The 15,039-nt window shown below is 42.2% G+C and overlaps 1 protein-coding gene across 3 annotated transcripts in view; it reads left to right on the top strand.

Moving 5' to 3' along the window:
• Nucleotides 1–15,039, top strand: part of WASHC2C (WASH complex subunit 2C) — a 103,451-nt gene that overhangs the window by 15,766 nt on the left and 72,646 nt on the right. For all 3 annotated transcript variants that reach the window (XM_056530408.1, XM_056530407.1, XM_056530406.1), the window contains exons 6-11: nucleotides 2,277–2,347; nucleotides 5,356–5,403; nucleotides 10,618–10,710; nucleotides 13,010–13,097; nucleotides 13,178–13,246; nucleotides 13,395–13,540. In XM_056530408.1, the coding sequence (XP_056386383.1) occupies nucleotides 2,277–2,347; nucleotides 5,356–5,403; nucleotides 10,618–10,710; nucleotides 13,010–13,097; nucleotides 13,178–13,246; nucleotides 13,395–13,540 (515 nt within the window). The remainder of the gene's footprint in view (nucleotides 1–2,276; nucleotides 2,348–5,355; nucleotides 5,404–10,617; nucleotides 10,711–13,009; nucleotides 13,098–13,177; nucleotides 13,247–13,394; nucleotides 13,541–15,039) is intronic.

Raw genomic sequence — 15,039 nt, 5'->3', positions numbered from 1 at the left:
TATAGGAAGGAAGCTGAAAATCTACAAAAAGACTTCCTGCAAAAAGGGTATGAAAGGGAGATGTTACTTAAAGTCACTGAACAAGTAGAAAAAATTGACAGAAGCACCTTGTTAATTAAAAAATGGAAGGAAACCCCAACAGAGACCACCGATAATATTAAAATTCCCATCATTACCATTTATAATAACCAAAGTAATGTATTCAGGAAAATAGTAAAAAAAAAACACTGGGAGATCCTGCAGGGAGATAGAATTGTGGGGCAACTTTTACCAAAAAATCCTACCTTCATATTTAAGAAAACTTCCAATATAGGCAATCGAGTGGCACCGACCATTAAAAATAAGCCCAACAAGGATCAGCTAACATTTTTCCAGGAAAATGGGTTCTTTCCATGTCGCTCATGTAAATGCTGTAAAAAAACTGAATAAAAAAGAACTCCAATTCGTGAAGTAGAAATTTGGGATGGCTCTTTCAGAAGCCCCATAAAATCACACATCAATTGTAAAACTAAAGATGTGATTTATGGTATCCAGTGCCCGTGTTGCAAAATGTACGTAGGACGGACCAAACGCATTTTGTCCACTAGAATTGGAGAGCATATCTACAATATAGAGAGAAAATTTTTGGGTCATCCTCTCTCAAAACATTTTGTGGATAAGCACAATGCGTCATTTGCACAATCCGTATTTTTTGGACTGGAAAAGGTGAAAAAACATTGGAGAGGCAGAAACCATGTGGCAGACATGTCAAGAGCAGAGAGTCGCTGGATTTTTAATCTAAACACAATGTCTCCATATGGTTTACATACCGATTTTGAATTATTTGCCTTTTTGTGATATCTTTCTATGAGGTGTATAGTCTTAAGAATCCTAACGATAGTTCAGTTGGCCACTAGATCCCCACTTTTAATATATAGGATAATCATATTTCCCCTTTTGCTTCTTGAGAATTTTTTATTTATTTTTTGATCAGCTGCATGTTCACACAATGCGTTTTTGCACCTGCGTTTTTGGTGTTTTTTATGGCAAAGGCTCTGAAGCACTGCATATATGAAGGTGTAAATACCAGAATTAAGACTTGGGACTTAATTGGACTTAAGAGACTACATGCAATATGTCCTACCAGAAACTTGAAACCTGGACAATATGGCTTGTCGGGGACGTGATCAGAAGCACCAGGACTATTCCGGATTGACAATTGCTAGTTCGCATAAATACCAGGAGCCACCAGCGATTCTTCATCTCTGACGAAGGTCAGCGTACTGACCGAAACGCGTTAGTTAAATCTTGGCCTCTGTGCCTTGCTGTAGCTGTAATCGTGATGTCACATTCAGTAATCAGTTCCCTGTGCGAACTTCCATAGTGCGGTCGCATCGGTGAGACGCTCACGGCCGGAGCAGATCTCCCGGTACATACACCCACTATATATCTGGACCTGCTTCCTTACCATCTTCCTGGGAGCTTCTGGAGGAACCCAGCTATTGCCCACACCATATCCCAGGAGGAACACCATTCCGTGGCACCAGTTCATTAAAACAAAAAAAACAAAAAAAGTTTTCCACCGGAGTACCCCTTTAAAGCGTACCTGTCAGATCCAACAAAAAAATGTTTTTTTTAAATATGTCACTCAGTACATAATCCTGACCATGTACATCTAATTTTTATGTGTCTAGCACCTTTTTATATTTTTTTTGTTACACTTAGAATTTAGCTCACTAGTCTGAATTCCTCTCAAAGGGAGGAGGCGTGGCCTCAGTGTGCAGGTCTCCGCCCCCTCCCTCAGTATGCTGTCTGCTCACATCTCCCCTAGCATTAGCAGAACTACAACTCCCAGCTTGTCCTCACTGACAGTAGCGGGACACAAGCTGACAGTGGGAGGATTTTTCCTCTAGCTATAAGCCCAGCGCTCACAGCTGTCAATAGGTGATGACGCATGGACACAGCAGGACTAGTATGTATCCTAGTAGGCAGGGGGGGGCAGTTGTTTGACTGGCTTTTTCAGTGTGAAATACTGAAAATGTTCTAATAAAAGCAATTGCAAAATCTATTGGTTATACATGCTTTACAACATGTCAAAAGGTTTTGTATCTGACAGTTCCCATTTAAGGCCAAAACCTTTAAATGAAGAACTTTTTTTTAAAGTAGGAATTGACCGAAGCTTCTCCATGAGGCAGTTGTAGGATATTAAAAACCATACTTTTTATGTCTTGTTTAGATGTGCATGTCTGTCATTGTTGTATAGTGCTACATAGGTGCTTTCCTGTTTGTCTCTACAGAAGGATCTGTGGACAATGATCGGGGGAGTGCAATTGACAGTGAGGAGGAAGATGACAAAGATAATGATGAGGTAAATTTTCTTTTTTTTTTTTTAGCTCTTACAGTTCTGTCTCCTTTGCTGATGATGCAGGAGATGATGCAAGAGTTACTTCTTTTAACTCTTTTTCTCTCCGTATGATATTTAGTTACATCGTGGGTGGGATTAAGTTAAAGGGGTACTCTGACCCTAGACATCTTTCCCCTATCCAAAGGATATGGGATATGATTGTCTGATCATGGGGTCCCGCTGCTGGGGACCCCCGCGATCTCCCTGCTGCACCCGGCGTTCGTTTAAAGCGTCGGTGAAGCACTGGAGGCTTGTGATGCCACGCCCCCTCAATGCAAGTCCATGGGAGGGGGCATGATGGACGTCACGACCCCTCCCATAGATTTGCATTGAGGGGAGTGTGGCCGTGACATCACGAGCCTCCGCCTCACATCGCCAGTCATCCGGCACGGAGCGAAGTTCACACTGTGCACCATATCTCTGGGGTGCCTCAGCTGTGATCGCGGGGGTCCCACTGATAGGGACCCCCGCGATCAGACATTCTATCCACTATCCTTTGGATAGGATGTCTAGGGGCGACCTGTGTCTTGTCTCCTTGCTGACACTAGCTAAAACTGATTACCTCACTGCAGGTGGGCGGGTATATCCTGCCAGGGAGGAGTCGACTTTTTTTCCTAGTGTCAGCGCCTCCTAGTGGCAAGAACATATACCCATCAGTTAGTGTCCCCCAATGAGAGCTTTGAGTAAGAGATTTTACGGTGAGTACAAAAATCTCCTTATTTATACAAAATACATCACTTCAAAAAGAATTGGCTCATAGTTATTAGTGATACAATCTGTAAACATAGTAGTCATGTTAGGCAATGCTGCTTGGAGTACTGTCCTCACGAGAGACATCACTAGTCAACAATAACACTGTCCACCAGCTGTCAAGATCTTTACATCAGAAATGTCCATTGGATCCTCCAGAACTAATTTTCAAACCACTGATCCTAATTGTTCGTTTATGATATTCACCTCATAAATGAAGCGTTTGCATTAAAAAGAATAGAAATGTTCTCTCTGCTTGTCCTTTTTGTTATTTTGGTGTCTGGATACACCATTTCAAAGCAAACTCATCCTTGGTGCACAGTTTAACAGCTCAATGTTCTCCAAAACGGAAGGATTTGGGCACATGACCTATAATCAGTTCACATTTGTAGATTAATGTGGTTTTTCGTTTACTTTTATTTTTTTTTAAATATATTTAAAAAATAAATATCTTTAACCCTTTCACAGCTGCCATATGGCTTTTTTTATGCTTTCAGTCACAAAAGGGTTTATGGAGTGGGCTCGGGAGCTGAGCCTGCTCCTATATAGTGGGTGCCGGCTACTATCTGCAGCAGACACCTGCCACTAATGACAAACGGTTGCAATCACACTGGTATCAGTTATTTAACACCTTAAACATTGTGATCAATCATTTTAAGGGTTACATTTATTGGGCAGACTAAATGGGATGAATGGTTCTTATCTTGCTGACACATTCTATGTTTCTAATGGACACGTGTCACACCCCTGCAATGTGATTGTGGGCTGCCTGTCTTGGTGCCCCAGGGCCATTCCCCAGCTCCTTGGTGCACCATTTTGCCCGCTTGCACGGAATCTGTGATACGCCCATTTGATTGGTATGCACTATTTACAGACTGACTCCCACCTAGTTTGAAAGCCCAGTGACAGGTCAAGTTACGAGCCAACCTCTGCTGATCTGGGCTAGTCTGAAACCCTGAAATGGCTCAGGGAGGGGATATTTCCAAAGGCTCTCTTCCAAAACCTGCCTTTCATCTCATAAAAATCCAGGCCTGATAACAGAACTTGCCAAAGTCCCTAGCAAGCTAAGTCTTGCCAGGGATTTAACTATTTCTGTTTCCTTGGATGAGATATGCGCTTCAGCTATCCCTGACGACCATTTCTGTCTCACAGAAATTAGCTCGGTAGAGCCAGGCAAATTGCAGTCAGAGACGGGCATACGAAAATCAAGTTTTAACAGGGCTTTTCCTGTTTTTATTTTACAGCAAACAAATTACAGCCTTCAGACTCGGGCACAAAATACTAAATAAATTCCTGCTTGTTTAAATGCTAACTATACAATAATCTTCCCTATAAATACAGGTGGCTTACTACCAGCCACCCAACAAAATCGTGTTAATCACACACTTCAAAATGTCTTTTTTTTTAGGCTGCAGACATTAGGACTCCTATTTCCATCAGTTGTACAAGTGCCTCACAGTTACACCTCTTTGTAAAGCCCAGTAGCCAGCTGTCTTTAGCCCCTGTAATGATTTGGGCCCAGATAAAATTCTGGACTGGCTAGAAAAGGGGATAAAGGCCCCACGACCAACTTGCCTTTTATTCCATTAAAATCTAGGCTAGAAAAGTACTTTACCAAAGTCCTTGGCAGCTATGGTTTCAAATATTCATGGGTTGCTCCTATCTTACCCAGCTTTCCCTGGATCAGACATGTGCTTCCTGAAGCCTGGTAGCTACATATGACAGGTACCTTGGGGAAATATAGCGATTCCCAACCACCATTCCTGTCACTATCTCACAATGTAGAGGAAGGGAATTTTGTGGTTTGTAGTGGTAGTAGTAGTAGTGCTATGTAGCAATGTATGTATCAAAGTACTCTTGTGAGCTGGTATTGACTACATTTATATTTCTAAGCTCAATTGACATTGCAAATGTATCAGTAAGTATGGAAAGTTCATTTTACTAACAGACTCTGGCGAGCTTTTTATTTATTCCACCCACTGTACCTGATTTTACTAGTGTAATACAATCTTACGGTCCCGCATGTGAATTGTTGTGCACGGATATGTCCACGAATGACTGTTACTTCCTCAGAATATTATAATTTTGTATGCAATGAGGAGGAGTGTTTCCTTTAGGTGGTTTCTTTACTTATCGTGCACTATTCGTTGTCATATTATTGTAAGTTATTTTGTTCATTGAGATAATTTAATGATTTAATGTTCATCTGTTTCCAACAACAGGAGTCAGAAGAGGATTTTGGCAACAACTCAGAGGAAGAAAAGAAACCAGTAAGAAATAATTTTTCTGTGCTATACTGTTTAAACATGACACTGGCTGATGGTAGCGTTATACCTCCATTTTAGCAGATTGAAACACACACCTTCCATGTAATCTGCTTTGACTTCAGTGTTAAAAAATGACGGCATGCTGTACCTCTCTAGCCTGCTCGCCAATAGAGTTTCTTTATGGAATCAATGGTAACTGATGCCAACCTGCTGCTTTTGCGTAAAAAAAAAAAAAAATTTAAATTGAACGGGGCCATTAGTAGGAATATTTATCTATTTTGCAAATGCAGAAGAACTTTGTACCATACAAAACAATGTGATGTGAACTGATCACTACCTACATGTCTAGTTTTCATTTCCAAAGCAATAATGTAATGCAATTGGGATAATAAGTAAAAAATGTGGATTTCAAAGTTGAAGTTGTAAAATTGCTGATTTTACAAGGCAGTTTAAATTGCATAAGAATTTTTTTGTAAAATCTGCTAGTGTGGATTTTATATCTTCAAATCTGCGGTGGGTCCTGTATATGTGACTATATTCTTAGGTAGACATAGCTCTTACAGTCAGAATTGCTATACCCTCTAGATCGTAAAGAAAGTTTGAAAGCATATGGGGGGAGATTTATCAAAACCTGTGGAAAGGAAAAGTTGTTTCATTCTTAACCCCTTAAGGACACAGCCCATTTTCACCTCTAGGACGCAGCCCTTTTTTGCACATCTGACCACTGTCACTTTAAACATTAATAACTCTGGGATGCTTTTACTTATCAATCTGATTCCGAGATTGTTTTTTCGTGACATATTCTACTTTAACATAGTGGTAAATTTTTGTGGTAACTTGCATCCTTTCTTGGTGAAAAATCCCAAAATTTTATGAAAAAATTGAACATTTTGCATTTTTCTAACTTTGAAGCTCTCTGTTTGTAAGGAAAATGGATATTCCAAATATTATTTTTTTTGGATTCACATATACAATATGTCTACTTTATATTTTCATCATAAAATTGACATGTTTTTACTTTTGGAAGACACCAGAGGGCTTCAAAGTTCAGCAGCAATTTTACAATTTTTCACAAAATTTTCAAACTCGCTATTTTTCATGGACCAGTTCAGGTTTGAAGTGGATTTGAAGGGTCTTCATATTAGAAATACCCCATAAATGACCCCATTACAAAAACTGCACCCCCCAAAGTATTCAAAATGACATTCAGTAAGTGTTTTAACCCTTTAGGTGTTTCACAGGAAAAGCAGCAAAGTGAAGGAGAAAATTCAAAATCTTCATTTTTTACACTTGCATGTTCTTGTAGACCCAATTTTTGAATTTTTAAAGGGGTAAAAGGATAAAATTTATACTTGAATTTGTAGCCCAATTTCTCTCGAGTAAGCACATACCTCATATGTCTATGTTAATTGTTCGGCGGGCGCAGTAGAGGGCTCAGAAGCGAAGGAGCGACAAGGGGATTTTGGAGAGTACGTTTTTCTGAAATGGTTTTTTGGGGGCATGTTGCATTTAGGAAGCCCCTATGGTGCCAAAACAGCAAATAAAAAAAACATGGCATACCATTTTGGAAACTAGACCCCTTGAGGAACGTAAAAAGGAATTAAGTGAGCCTTAATACCCCACAGGTGTTTCATGACTTTTTCATATGTAAAAAAAAATTTCACTAAAATGTGTGTTTCCCCCCAAATTTCACATTTTTGCAAGGGTTAATAGCAGAAAATACCCCCCAAAATTTGTAACCCCATCTCTTCTGAGTATGGAGGTACCCCATAAGTTGACCTGAAGTGCATTACGGGCGAACTACAATGCTCAGAAGAGAAGGAGTCATATTTGGCTTTTTGAGAGCAAATTTTGCTCGGGGGGCATGTCGCATTTAGGAAGCCCCTATGGTGCCAGGACAGCAAAAAAAAAACGACATGGCATACCATTTTGGAAACTAGACTCCTTGAGGAACGTAACAAGGGATAAAGTGAACCTTAATACCCCACAGGTGTTTCACGACTTTTGCATATGTAAAAAAAATATTTTTTTTTTTACCAAAAATGCTTGGTTTAGCAAAAATTTTACATTTTTAAAAAGGTAATAGCAGAAAATACCCCCCAACATTTGAAGCCCAATTTCTCCCGATTCAGAAGACACCAAATATGGGGATGAAAAGTGCTCTGCTGGCGCACTACAGGTCTCAGAAGAGAAGGAGTCACATTTGGCTTTTTGGAAGCAAATTTTGCTCTGGGGGCATGCCGCATTTAGGAAGCACCTATGGTGCCAGGACAGAAAAAATAAAACACATGGCATACCATTTTGGAAACTAGACCCCTTGGGGAACGTAACAAGGGGTAAAGTGAACCTTAATACCCCACAGGTGTTTCACGACTTTTGCATATGTAAAAAAATATATTTTTTTTTACACTAAAATGCTTGTTTTCCCCCAAATTTTACATTTTTACAAGGGATAATAGCAGAAAATACCCCCCAAAATTTGTAACCCCATCTCTTCTGAGTATGGAAATACCCAATAAGTGGACGTGAAGTGCACTGGGGGCGAACTACAATGCTCAGAAGAGAAGGAGCATCATTGAGCTTTTGGAGAGAGAATTTGGCCATGTGCATTTCCAAAGCCCCCCGTGGTGCCAGAACAGTGGACCCCCCACATGTGACCCCATTTTTAAAACTACACCCCTCACGGAAGGTAATAAGGGGTGCAGGGAGAATTTACACCCCACTGGCATTTGACGGATCTTTGGAACAGTGGGCTGTGTAAATTAAAAATTTTATTTTTCATTTTCACAGACCCCTGTTTCAAAGATCTGTCAGACACCTGTGGGGCGTAAATGCTCACTGTACCCCTTGTTACATTCCGTGAGGGGTGTAGTTTCCAAAATGGGGTCATATGTGGGTATTTATTGTTTTGCACTTATGTCAGAACCGTTGTAAAATCAGCCACCCCTGTGCAAATCACCAATTTAGACCTCAAATTTACATGGTGCGCTCTCCCTTCTGAGCCTTGTTGTGCGTCCCCAGAACACTTTGCGCCCACATATAGGGTATCTCCGTAGTCGGGAGAAAATGCGTTACAAATTTTGGAGGCTTTTTTTCTTTTACCGCTTGTGAAATTTTAAAGTATGGGGCAACACCAGTATGTTAGTGTACAAAAATGTTTATTTTTACACTAACATGCTGGTGCAGACCCCAACTTTACCTTTTCATAAGGGGTAAAAGGAGAAAAAGCCCCCTAAAATTTGTTAGGCAATTTCTCCCGAGTACGGCGATACCCCATATGTGGCCCTAAACTGTTGCCTTGAAATACGTCAGGGCTCCGAAGTGAGAGAGCGCCATGTGCATTTGAGGCCTAAATTAGGGATTTGCATAGGGGTGGACATAGGGGTATTTTACACCAGTGATTCTCAAACAGGGTGCCTCCAGCTGTTGCTAAACTCCCAGCACGCTTGGACAGTCAATGGCTGTCCGGAAATGCTGGGAGTTTTTGTTTTGCAACAGCTGGAGGCTCCGTTTTGGAAACACTGCTGTAGGATACGTTTTTCATTTTTATTGGGGGGGAAGGGGTGGTGGGGGGGGGGCCAGTGTACGTGTGTATATGTAGTGTTTTACTCTTTATTTTATGTTAGTGTAGTGTAGTGTTTTTAGGTTACATTCACACTGACGGCGGATTACACTGAGTCTCCCGCTAGGAGTTTGAGCTGCGGCTGCTGCAGCTCAAACCTGAAGCAGGGAATTCACTGTAATCCGTCGCCAGTGTGAATGTAACCTGTACATTCACATGGGATAGGGGGGCAAAACTACAACTCCCAGCATGCACTGACAGAACGTGCATGCTGGGAGTTGTAGTTTTGCAACAGCTGGAGGCACACTGGTTGGAAAATACTGAGTTAGGTAATAGAACCTATTACCTAACTCGGTATTTCCCAACCAGTGTGCCTCCAGCTGTTGCAGAACTACAACTCTCAGCATGTACTGATTGCCAAAGAGAATGCTGGGAGATGTAGTTATGCAACAGCTGGATGCACGCAAGTACAACTCCCAGCATGCCGAGACAGCCATTTGCTGTTCCTGAATGCTGGGAGTTGTAGTTTTGCAAGATTTAGAGGGGTTCAGGCTAGAGATCACTGACAGTGGTCTCTAAACTGTGGCCCTCCAGATGTTGCAAAACTACAAATCTCAGCATGCTAAGACAGCAAACTGCTGTCTGAGCATGCTGGGAGTTGTAGTTTTGTAATATCTGGAGGGCTACAGTTTAGAGACCACTGTCAGTGATCTCTAGCCTGAACCCCTCTAAATCTTGCAAAACTACAACTCCCAGCATGCCAACACAGCAAACAGCTGTCAAGGCATGGTGGGAGTTGTAGTTTTGCAACATCTGGAGGGCGACAGTTTAGAGACCACTCTCCAAACTGTCGCCCTGCAGATGTTGCTAGGCAACAGACTATGGACACGCGGCGCCATACTCACCTCCACCGCCGCCGTGATCACAGCCGCCGCCGCCGGGTACGTGATCGCCGCCGCCGCCACTACACGGTTCCCCCCGCTGTGCCCGGACACCGATGGGCGGGCATAGCGCGGGGAACCGAACTTTAACCCCCCCGCCCCCAGTCTGCTATTGGTCGGCCGCTCCGCCGATCAATAGCAGGGATAGGAGGGGTAGCAACCCTGCCACCTCACTCCTATCTCTTCAAGGGGGATCGAGGGTGTCTTGGACACCCTCGATCCCCCTTATTTTATCGCGGCGCCGCGATTGATGGGCAGGGAGAGAGCGCTCCCCCTGCAAACACCATAGATGCCGTGATCAGACTGATCACGGCATCTATGGGGTTAATGCTGCCGGGACCGGCGCGATCGCGGCCCCGGCAGCTGCGGTGGGACTCCGGCTGTGATTGACAGCTGAGTCCCACCCGCGATCTCCTGCGCTGCCCGCGGCAGAGCAGGAGATCGCTTGGACGTATGCATACGTCCATTTGCGCGAACGTGTAATTCGTCTGGACGTATGCATACGTCCAATAGCGGGAAGGGGTTAACAAGGCCTGTGAAAAATGAAAGAAGAGATCTGATTGGTTGCTATGGGCAACTGGGCAACTTTGCCTCTCCACAGGTTTTGATAAATTTCACCGATGGTGTCAACATAGAAATTATTTTCATTTAAATTGTTGATTTAGGAAAATGATTGTAATTTGCATTAAAAGTTTATATTTCCCACTTGTATAGAATCATCCAGCTCTTAGTGATGAAGATGAGGATAATGGTTCAGACTTGTTTGGGGATTCAGACAAGGAGGAGGATGAAGACAATGATAAATCGGTAAGATTGTTTTTTAGTTCTGTAAATTGTTTACTAAAACAGGCCTATCAGAAATGCTGACAGAACCTTTAGGGTGGGGTCATACATAATGGATGCGGATCCGCCGGTGACCCGACCAAAAGTGTGCCCCAGCTGTTGCCCCAACTCCAACCCCCCTACCCCCCCAATCCCCCCCCCCGTCCTGCTTTTTGCTGCAATCCGCCTCTCCGAGCAGCTGTACAGAGGCCTGCGAGTTGCCACACGCATGCACAGTGTACTCAGACATCGCGGCTGTTCCGACTGCAGTGCACTCGTCGACCCCTGTGTGACTGCTTGGATTAGCGCATTGCCGCTGCGAGCAGGCCAGGGGGCAGGCAACAACTGGAGGCACACTATGGGTCTGGTCACCTGCGGATCCGCAGCATAAAATACGCTGCGGATCCAAAATGCTTTTTTCATTCTAAAATACTACATATAAAAAGGGTTTCCAGGATTTCTGTTATTGATGGCCTTTCACAAGGAAAAACTTAAATATAAATCAGTGGGGGTCTGACTCCTGGCATTCCCATGATCATCTGACTAAAGGGGCTTTTTCCAGTGCAGCATCCCCCTTTATTGTTCATCTGGCAGAACACCATATACTAGGAAATGACTGGTACTGATATGGAAGCTCATTCATTTTTACAGTACTTGAATGGGACTGACGTGTACAGTACCAGGGATAGTAGTTGTGGAATGTTTGGCTTTTTCTGTGAAAAACACAGAACTGGGCGTGAGGCTTCGTGGCAGGTTACAGACACTTTAGGCATCGGATTGGTGGTGTTCCAGACATTGGACTCCCACTGATTTTATACTGGCTGCCTATCTTAAAGCGCCACTGACACCAAGGATATGCTTGTGAAGCTGTACAGTGCACTAGGGCTTCACAAGCATATTCTTTGCATACCTTTATCAATAAATTCGTCTGTTTTATACTTACAAAAACACAGTTTTATAATTGCTGCAGCAGTCAGGTGCAGTCTCTGCTTATGTAGCACAGCTGAGTAGCACACAGGGTTCGCCTGCCTGCAGCGGCCCTGTGTAGCTCTCCTGCACATGCCGGCTGTCAATCAACTGCGCCTGACTGTAAGTATAAAACAGAAGAATTTATTCATAAAGGTATGCCAAGAATATGCTTGTGAAGCCCTAGTGCAGTGTATGTGCAGCTTCACAAGCATTTTCTTAGTGACAGTTGCACTTTAATACTAGACCATGTTAGACCATTAATATTGTAGGCAGGTAGGGATTGGGCAGCTAGGAGGTGTAGTTGCTGCGACTAGGCACCGCCTCCTTGACACCTAAGCTCTGAGCATGATATAGAACTGATGGGAATTAAAGGTCTTACTGCTTGGACCCCCTATCATCTCATGAACAGGGGCCAACTTCTCCCATCACAATGGCACAGCAGTGTGCTCATGTGACTGACTCTCCATTCATACTCTATGGAGTCGCCATCTCTGGCATCTGCCGTACAGAATGATTTCCGTGATGGTCATGGGTGCACCCCACAGCTCCATTCTGAAAAAAAGCAAGTCCCTGTTCTCAGGATCGTGATGAGGGGGGGATCTGGGATCGTAATGGTCAGACCTTCCCTGATCTGACAGTTATTCCCTATCTTGTGGATAGGAGATCATGTGTAATGAGGGAACAACTCCTTTATCCAATGGTTGTGTGAAGGGAAATCATTAATAGCTCAAAGAACCAGTGCCCTTTCTTTTCTTTTGATTTATATAGGACTGTTAAAGAGTTAATTATTTAACTTAAATAGTATATTAACTTATCACTATATCCTGATAAAAGCTTAATGGACAAGATTCATATATACATACACACACACAAATCTTGTCCATTAAGCTTTTATCAGAAAGTCTTTCTAATAAGATGTATTATTAAAGGGGTACTCCGGCCCTGAGACATCTTATCCCCTATCCAAAGGATAGGGGATAAGATGTCTCACCGCGGGAGTCCCGCCACTGGGGACTCCTGCAATCTTGTATTCACCACCCACCTGTTTGAGCAGCACGCCGCAGTGCCAGCTCACAAACAGCCGGGTGGCGACCCGGCTGTTTGTGAGCTGGCACTGCGGCATGCAGCTCAAACAGGTGGGTGGCGAATGAAAGATTAAGGGGGTCTCCAGTGGCGGGACTCCCACGATGAGACATCTTATCCCCTATCCTTTGGATAGGGGATAAGATGTCTCAGGGCCGGAGTACCCCTTTAAGAGAAGGCTATCGGGCTGTAATAAGTGATTGTAGTGACTGTTTTTAATATTTACTTTCAGACGAAAACTAGAACAAAATCCTTTGCTGATGAATTGGCAGCACGTATACAATCGGAAGTCCCCAAACGGCAGGAGACAGATCAGTCATGTATGTTGAAAAAAGGCTTCTATATAGTTCTATATAATGTAGAAATGGTTTTCTAACAAGTGCATTTTTATTAACTTCAGCTATAACATCTGAAGTCAAAAACAAAAAAGAAAAAGAAGCAAAAGACACCCGAAAACTTCCCTCTGATGGTAGGATGGTCTTTAAGTAGTACAAAACATTCATGATACAGTATAATTTTATGATTTATATATATATATATATATATATATATATATATATATATATATATATATATATTATAATATAATTTATTTTTATTTTTTTTACCTTTTTCAGATGAAGAGGATGATATTTTTAAGCCACCTAAACTTACCGATGAAGATTTCTTTGGCAATAAAGGAGGACTGTTCAGTGGAGGAAAGGGGCTCTTTGATGATGATGAGGAGGAGGAGGAGGAGGAGGAAGAGGACGACGAAGGAGAGGTTGGTGAAATAAAGCAAAACTTATTGTATATCCTTTTACGGTTTATTTACATGTAGCAAATTTGCATTTCTGCAAGGATCATTTACATGGAGTCAGTTACATTTCTGCAACAGATCTGGTTTGTCTGAAATTACCTAGGTATTCTTGGTGAATGTAAATGTATTTCCCTTAATATGGTCTTTATGTGCCAAACATGGATTGCGGGGTAGCATATCACAAGGTTCAGTAGGCAGGGATGGATTTGGTCCCATGAGCTACAGGAATGTCTGTGTACAACATGCTGGAATCCTGAAGTGAAACCATGTAAACCTTTTAGATGTTGCAGTTATATCTTTAACTCCTTCCCACAAATGGGCATAATTGTGTGTCCATTTTAGTGGGAGGCGCCCGCAAATGGACACACAGTTACACCCATGGGATTACACAGGATTAGGAGTGGTGCCTGTCTCAACCACGGCAGATGCCGGCTGCCATACATTGCTAGGCTCCTGCTGCAATTGTCGGGAACAGAACTACAACATCAAGCCTGATGTTTAACCCTTTAGCTGCTATGGTCAGTGCAAACGCAGCATCAAGCAGGGTTACAAAGGGAGGGAGCTTCCTCTGTTCTCGAACTGCATCCAACAAAGTGATCACTGATGTAGCCATGGCATCTAGAGTCATTTGAACTGGAGGCATCAAGAAGCAGAGTCTGATCAGCTGTGCTTGTCAGTTCAGCACTACAATACAGCTCTGTTATGCATCATATTATATGTGGAATAAGGCAATCAGAAGTTGCATCTCATCCCGCAAAAAACAAGCCCTTATACAACTCAGTCAGTGGGAAATGCTCTCTGTAATTAGCGATATGAAATTATTTGTTTTTATGGTGTAAATGTAATAAACCCATAAAATATACTAACTTGGAATATAAAATCAACGCAAGTTATTTCGCTAAATAATTTTATGGCTCATGAAATAAAAAGAGGGGGAAAATATGTGTATGTGTGTGTGTGTATATATATATAATCGTAGTAATATGCAGCACACCAAAATCAAGTGCAAAGTGCTTTTTATTCCATGAGGTACAAAAGCGACGTTTCGCCAGCCTCACGCCAGCACCCTACCTACATCTCTTCAATTACCTCGATGTGCTGCTTATTTTGGGATTTTTTTATATATATATATATATATATATATATATAAAATATATATATATATATTATATATATATATATTATATATAACACACACATATATATATGTGTGTGGAAATTAAAAAAAAAACTACTTGTCCAAGGGACTAAAACAGAGCATGGTCTACTTGTCTCTCATGACGATCCACTTGTCCTGGTACATAAAAGAATTTCAACCAAAATAGTATGAAAGTAAGGTCATTATTAATAGAAACTTAATAGGTAGACGAGTATGTCGCCCAATTAGGTGGATAAGGCCCCTGATAAGTACGTTCGCCCCATTAAGTAGGTAGTCCGCCCCTTCATGAAGGTATGTCCCTTTA

This window comes from Hyla sarda, chromosome 7, assembly GCF_029499605.1.
Source record: "Hyla sarda isolate aHylSar1 chromosome 7, aHylSar1.hap1, whole genome shotgun sequence".
NCBI lineage: Eukaryota > Metazoa > Chordata > Amphibia > Anura > Hylidae > Hyla > Hyla sarda.
This window is presented reverse-complemented; position numbering and strand designations above follow the sequence as displayed.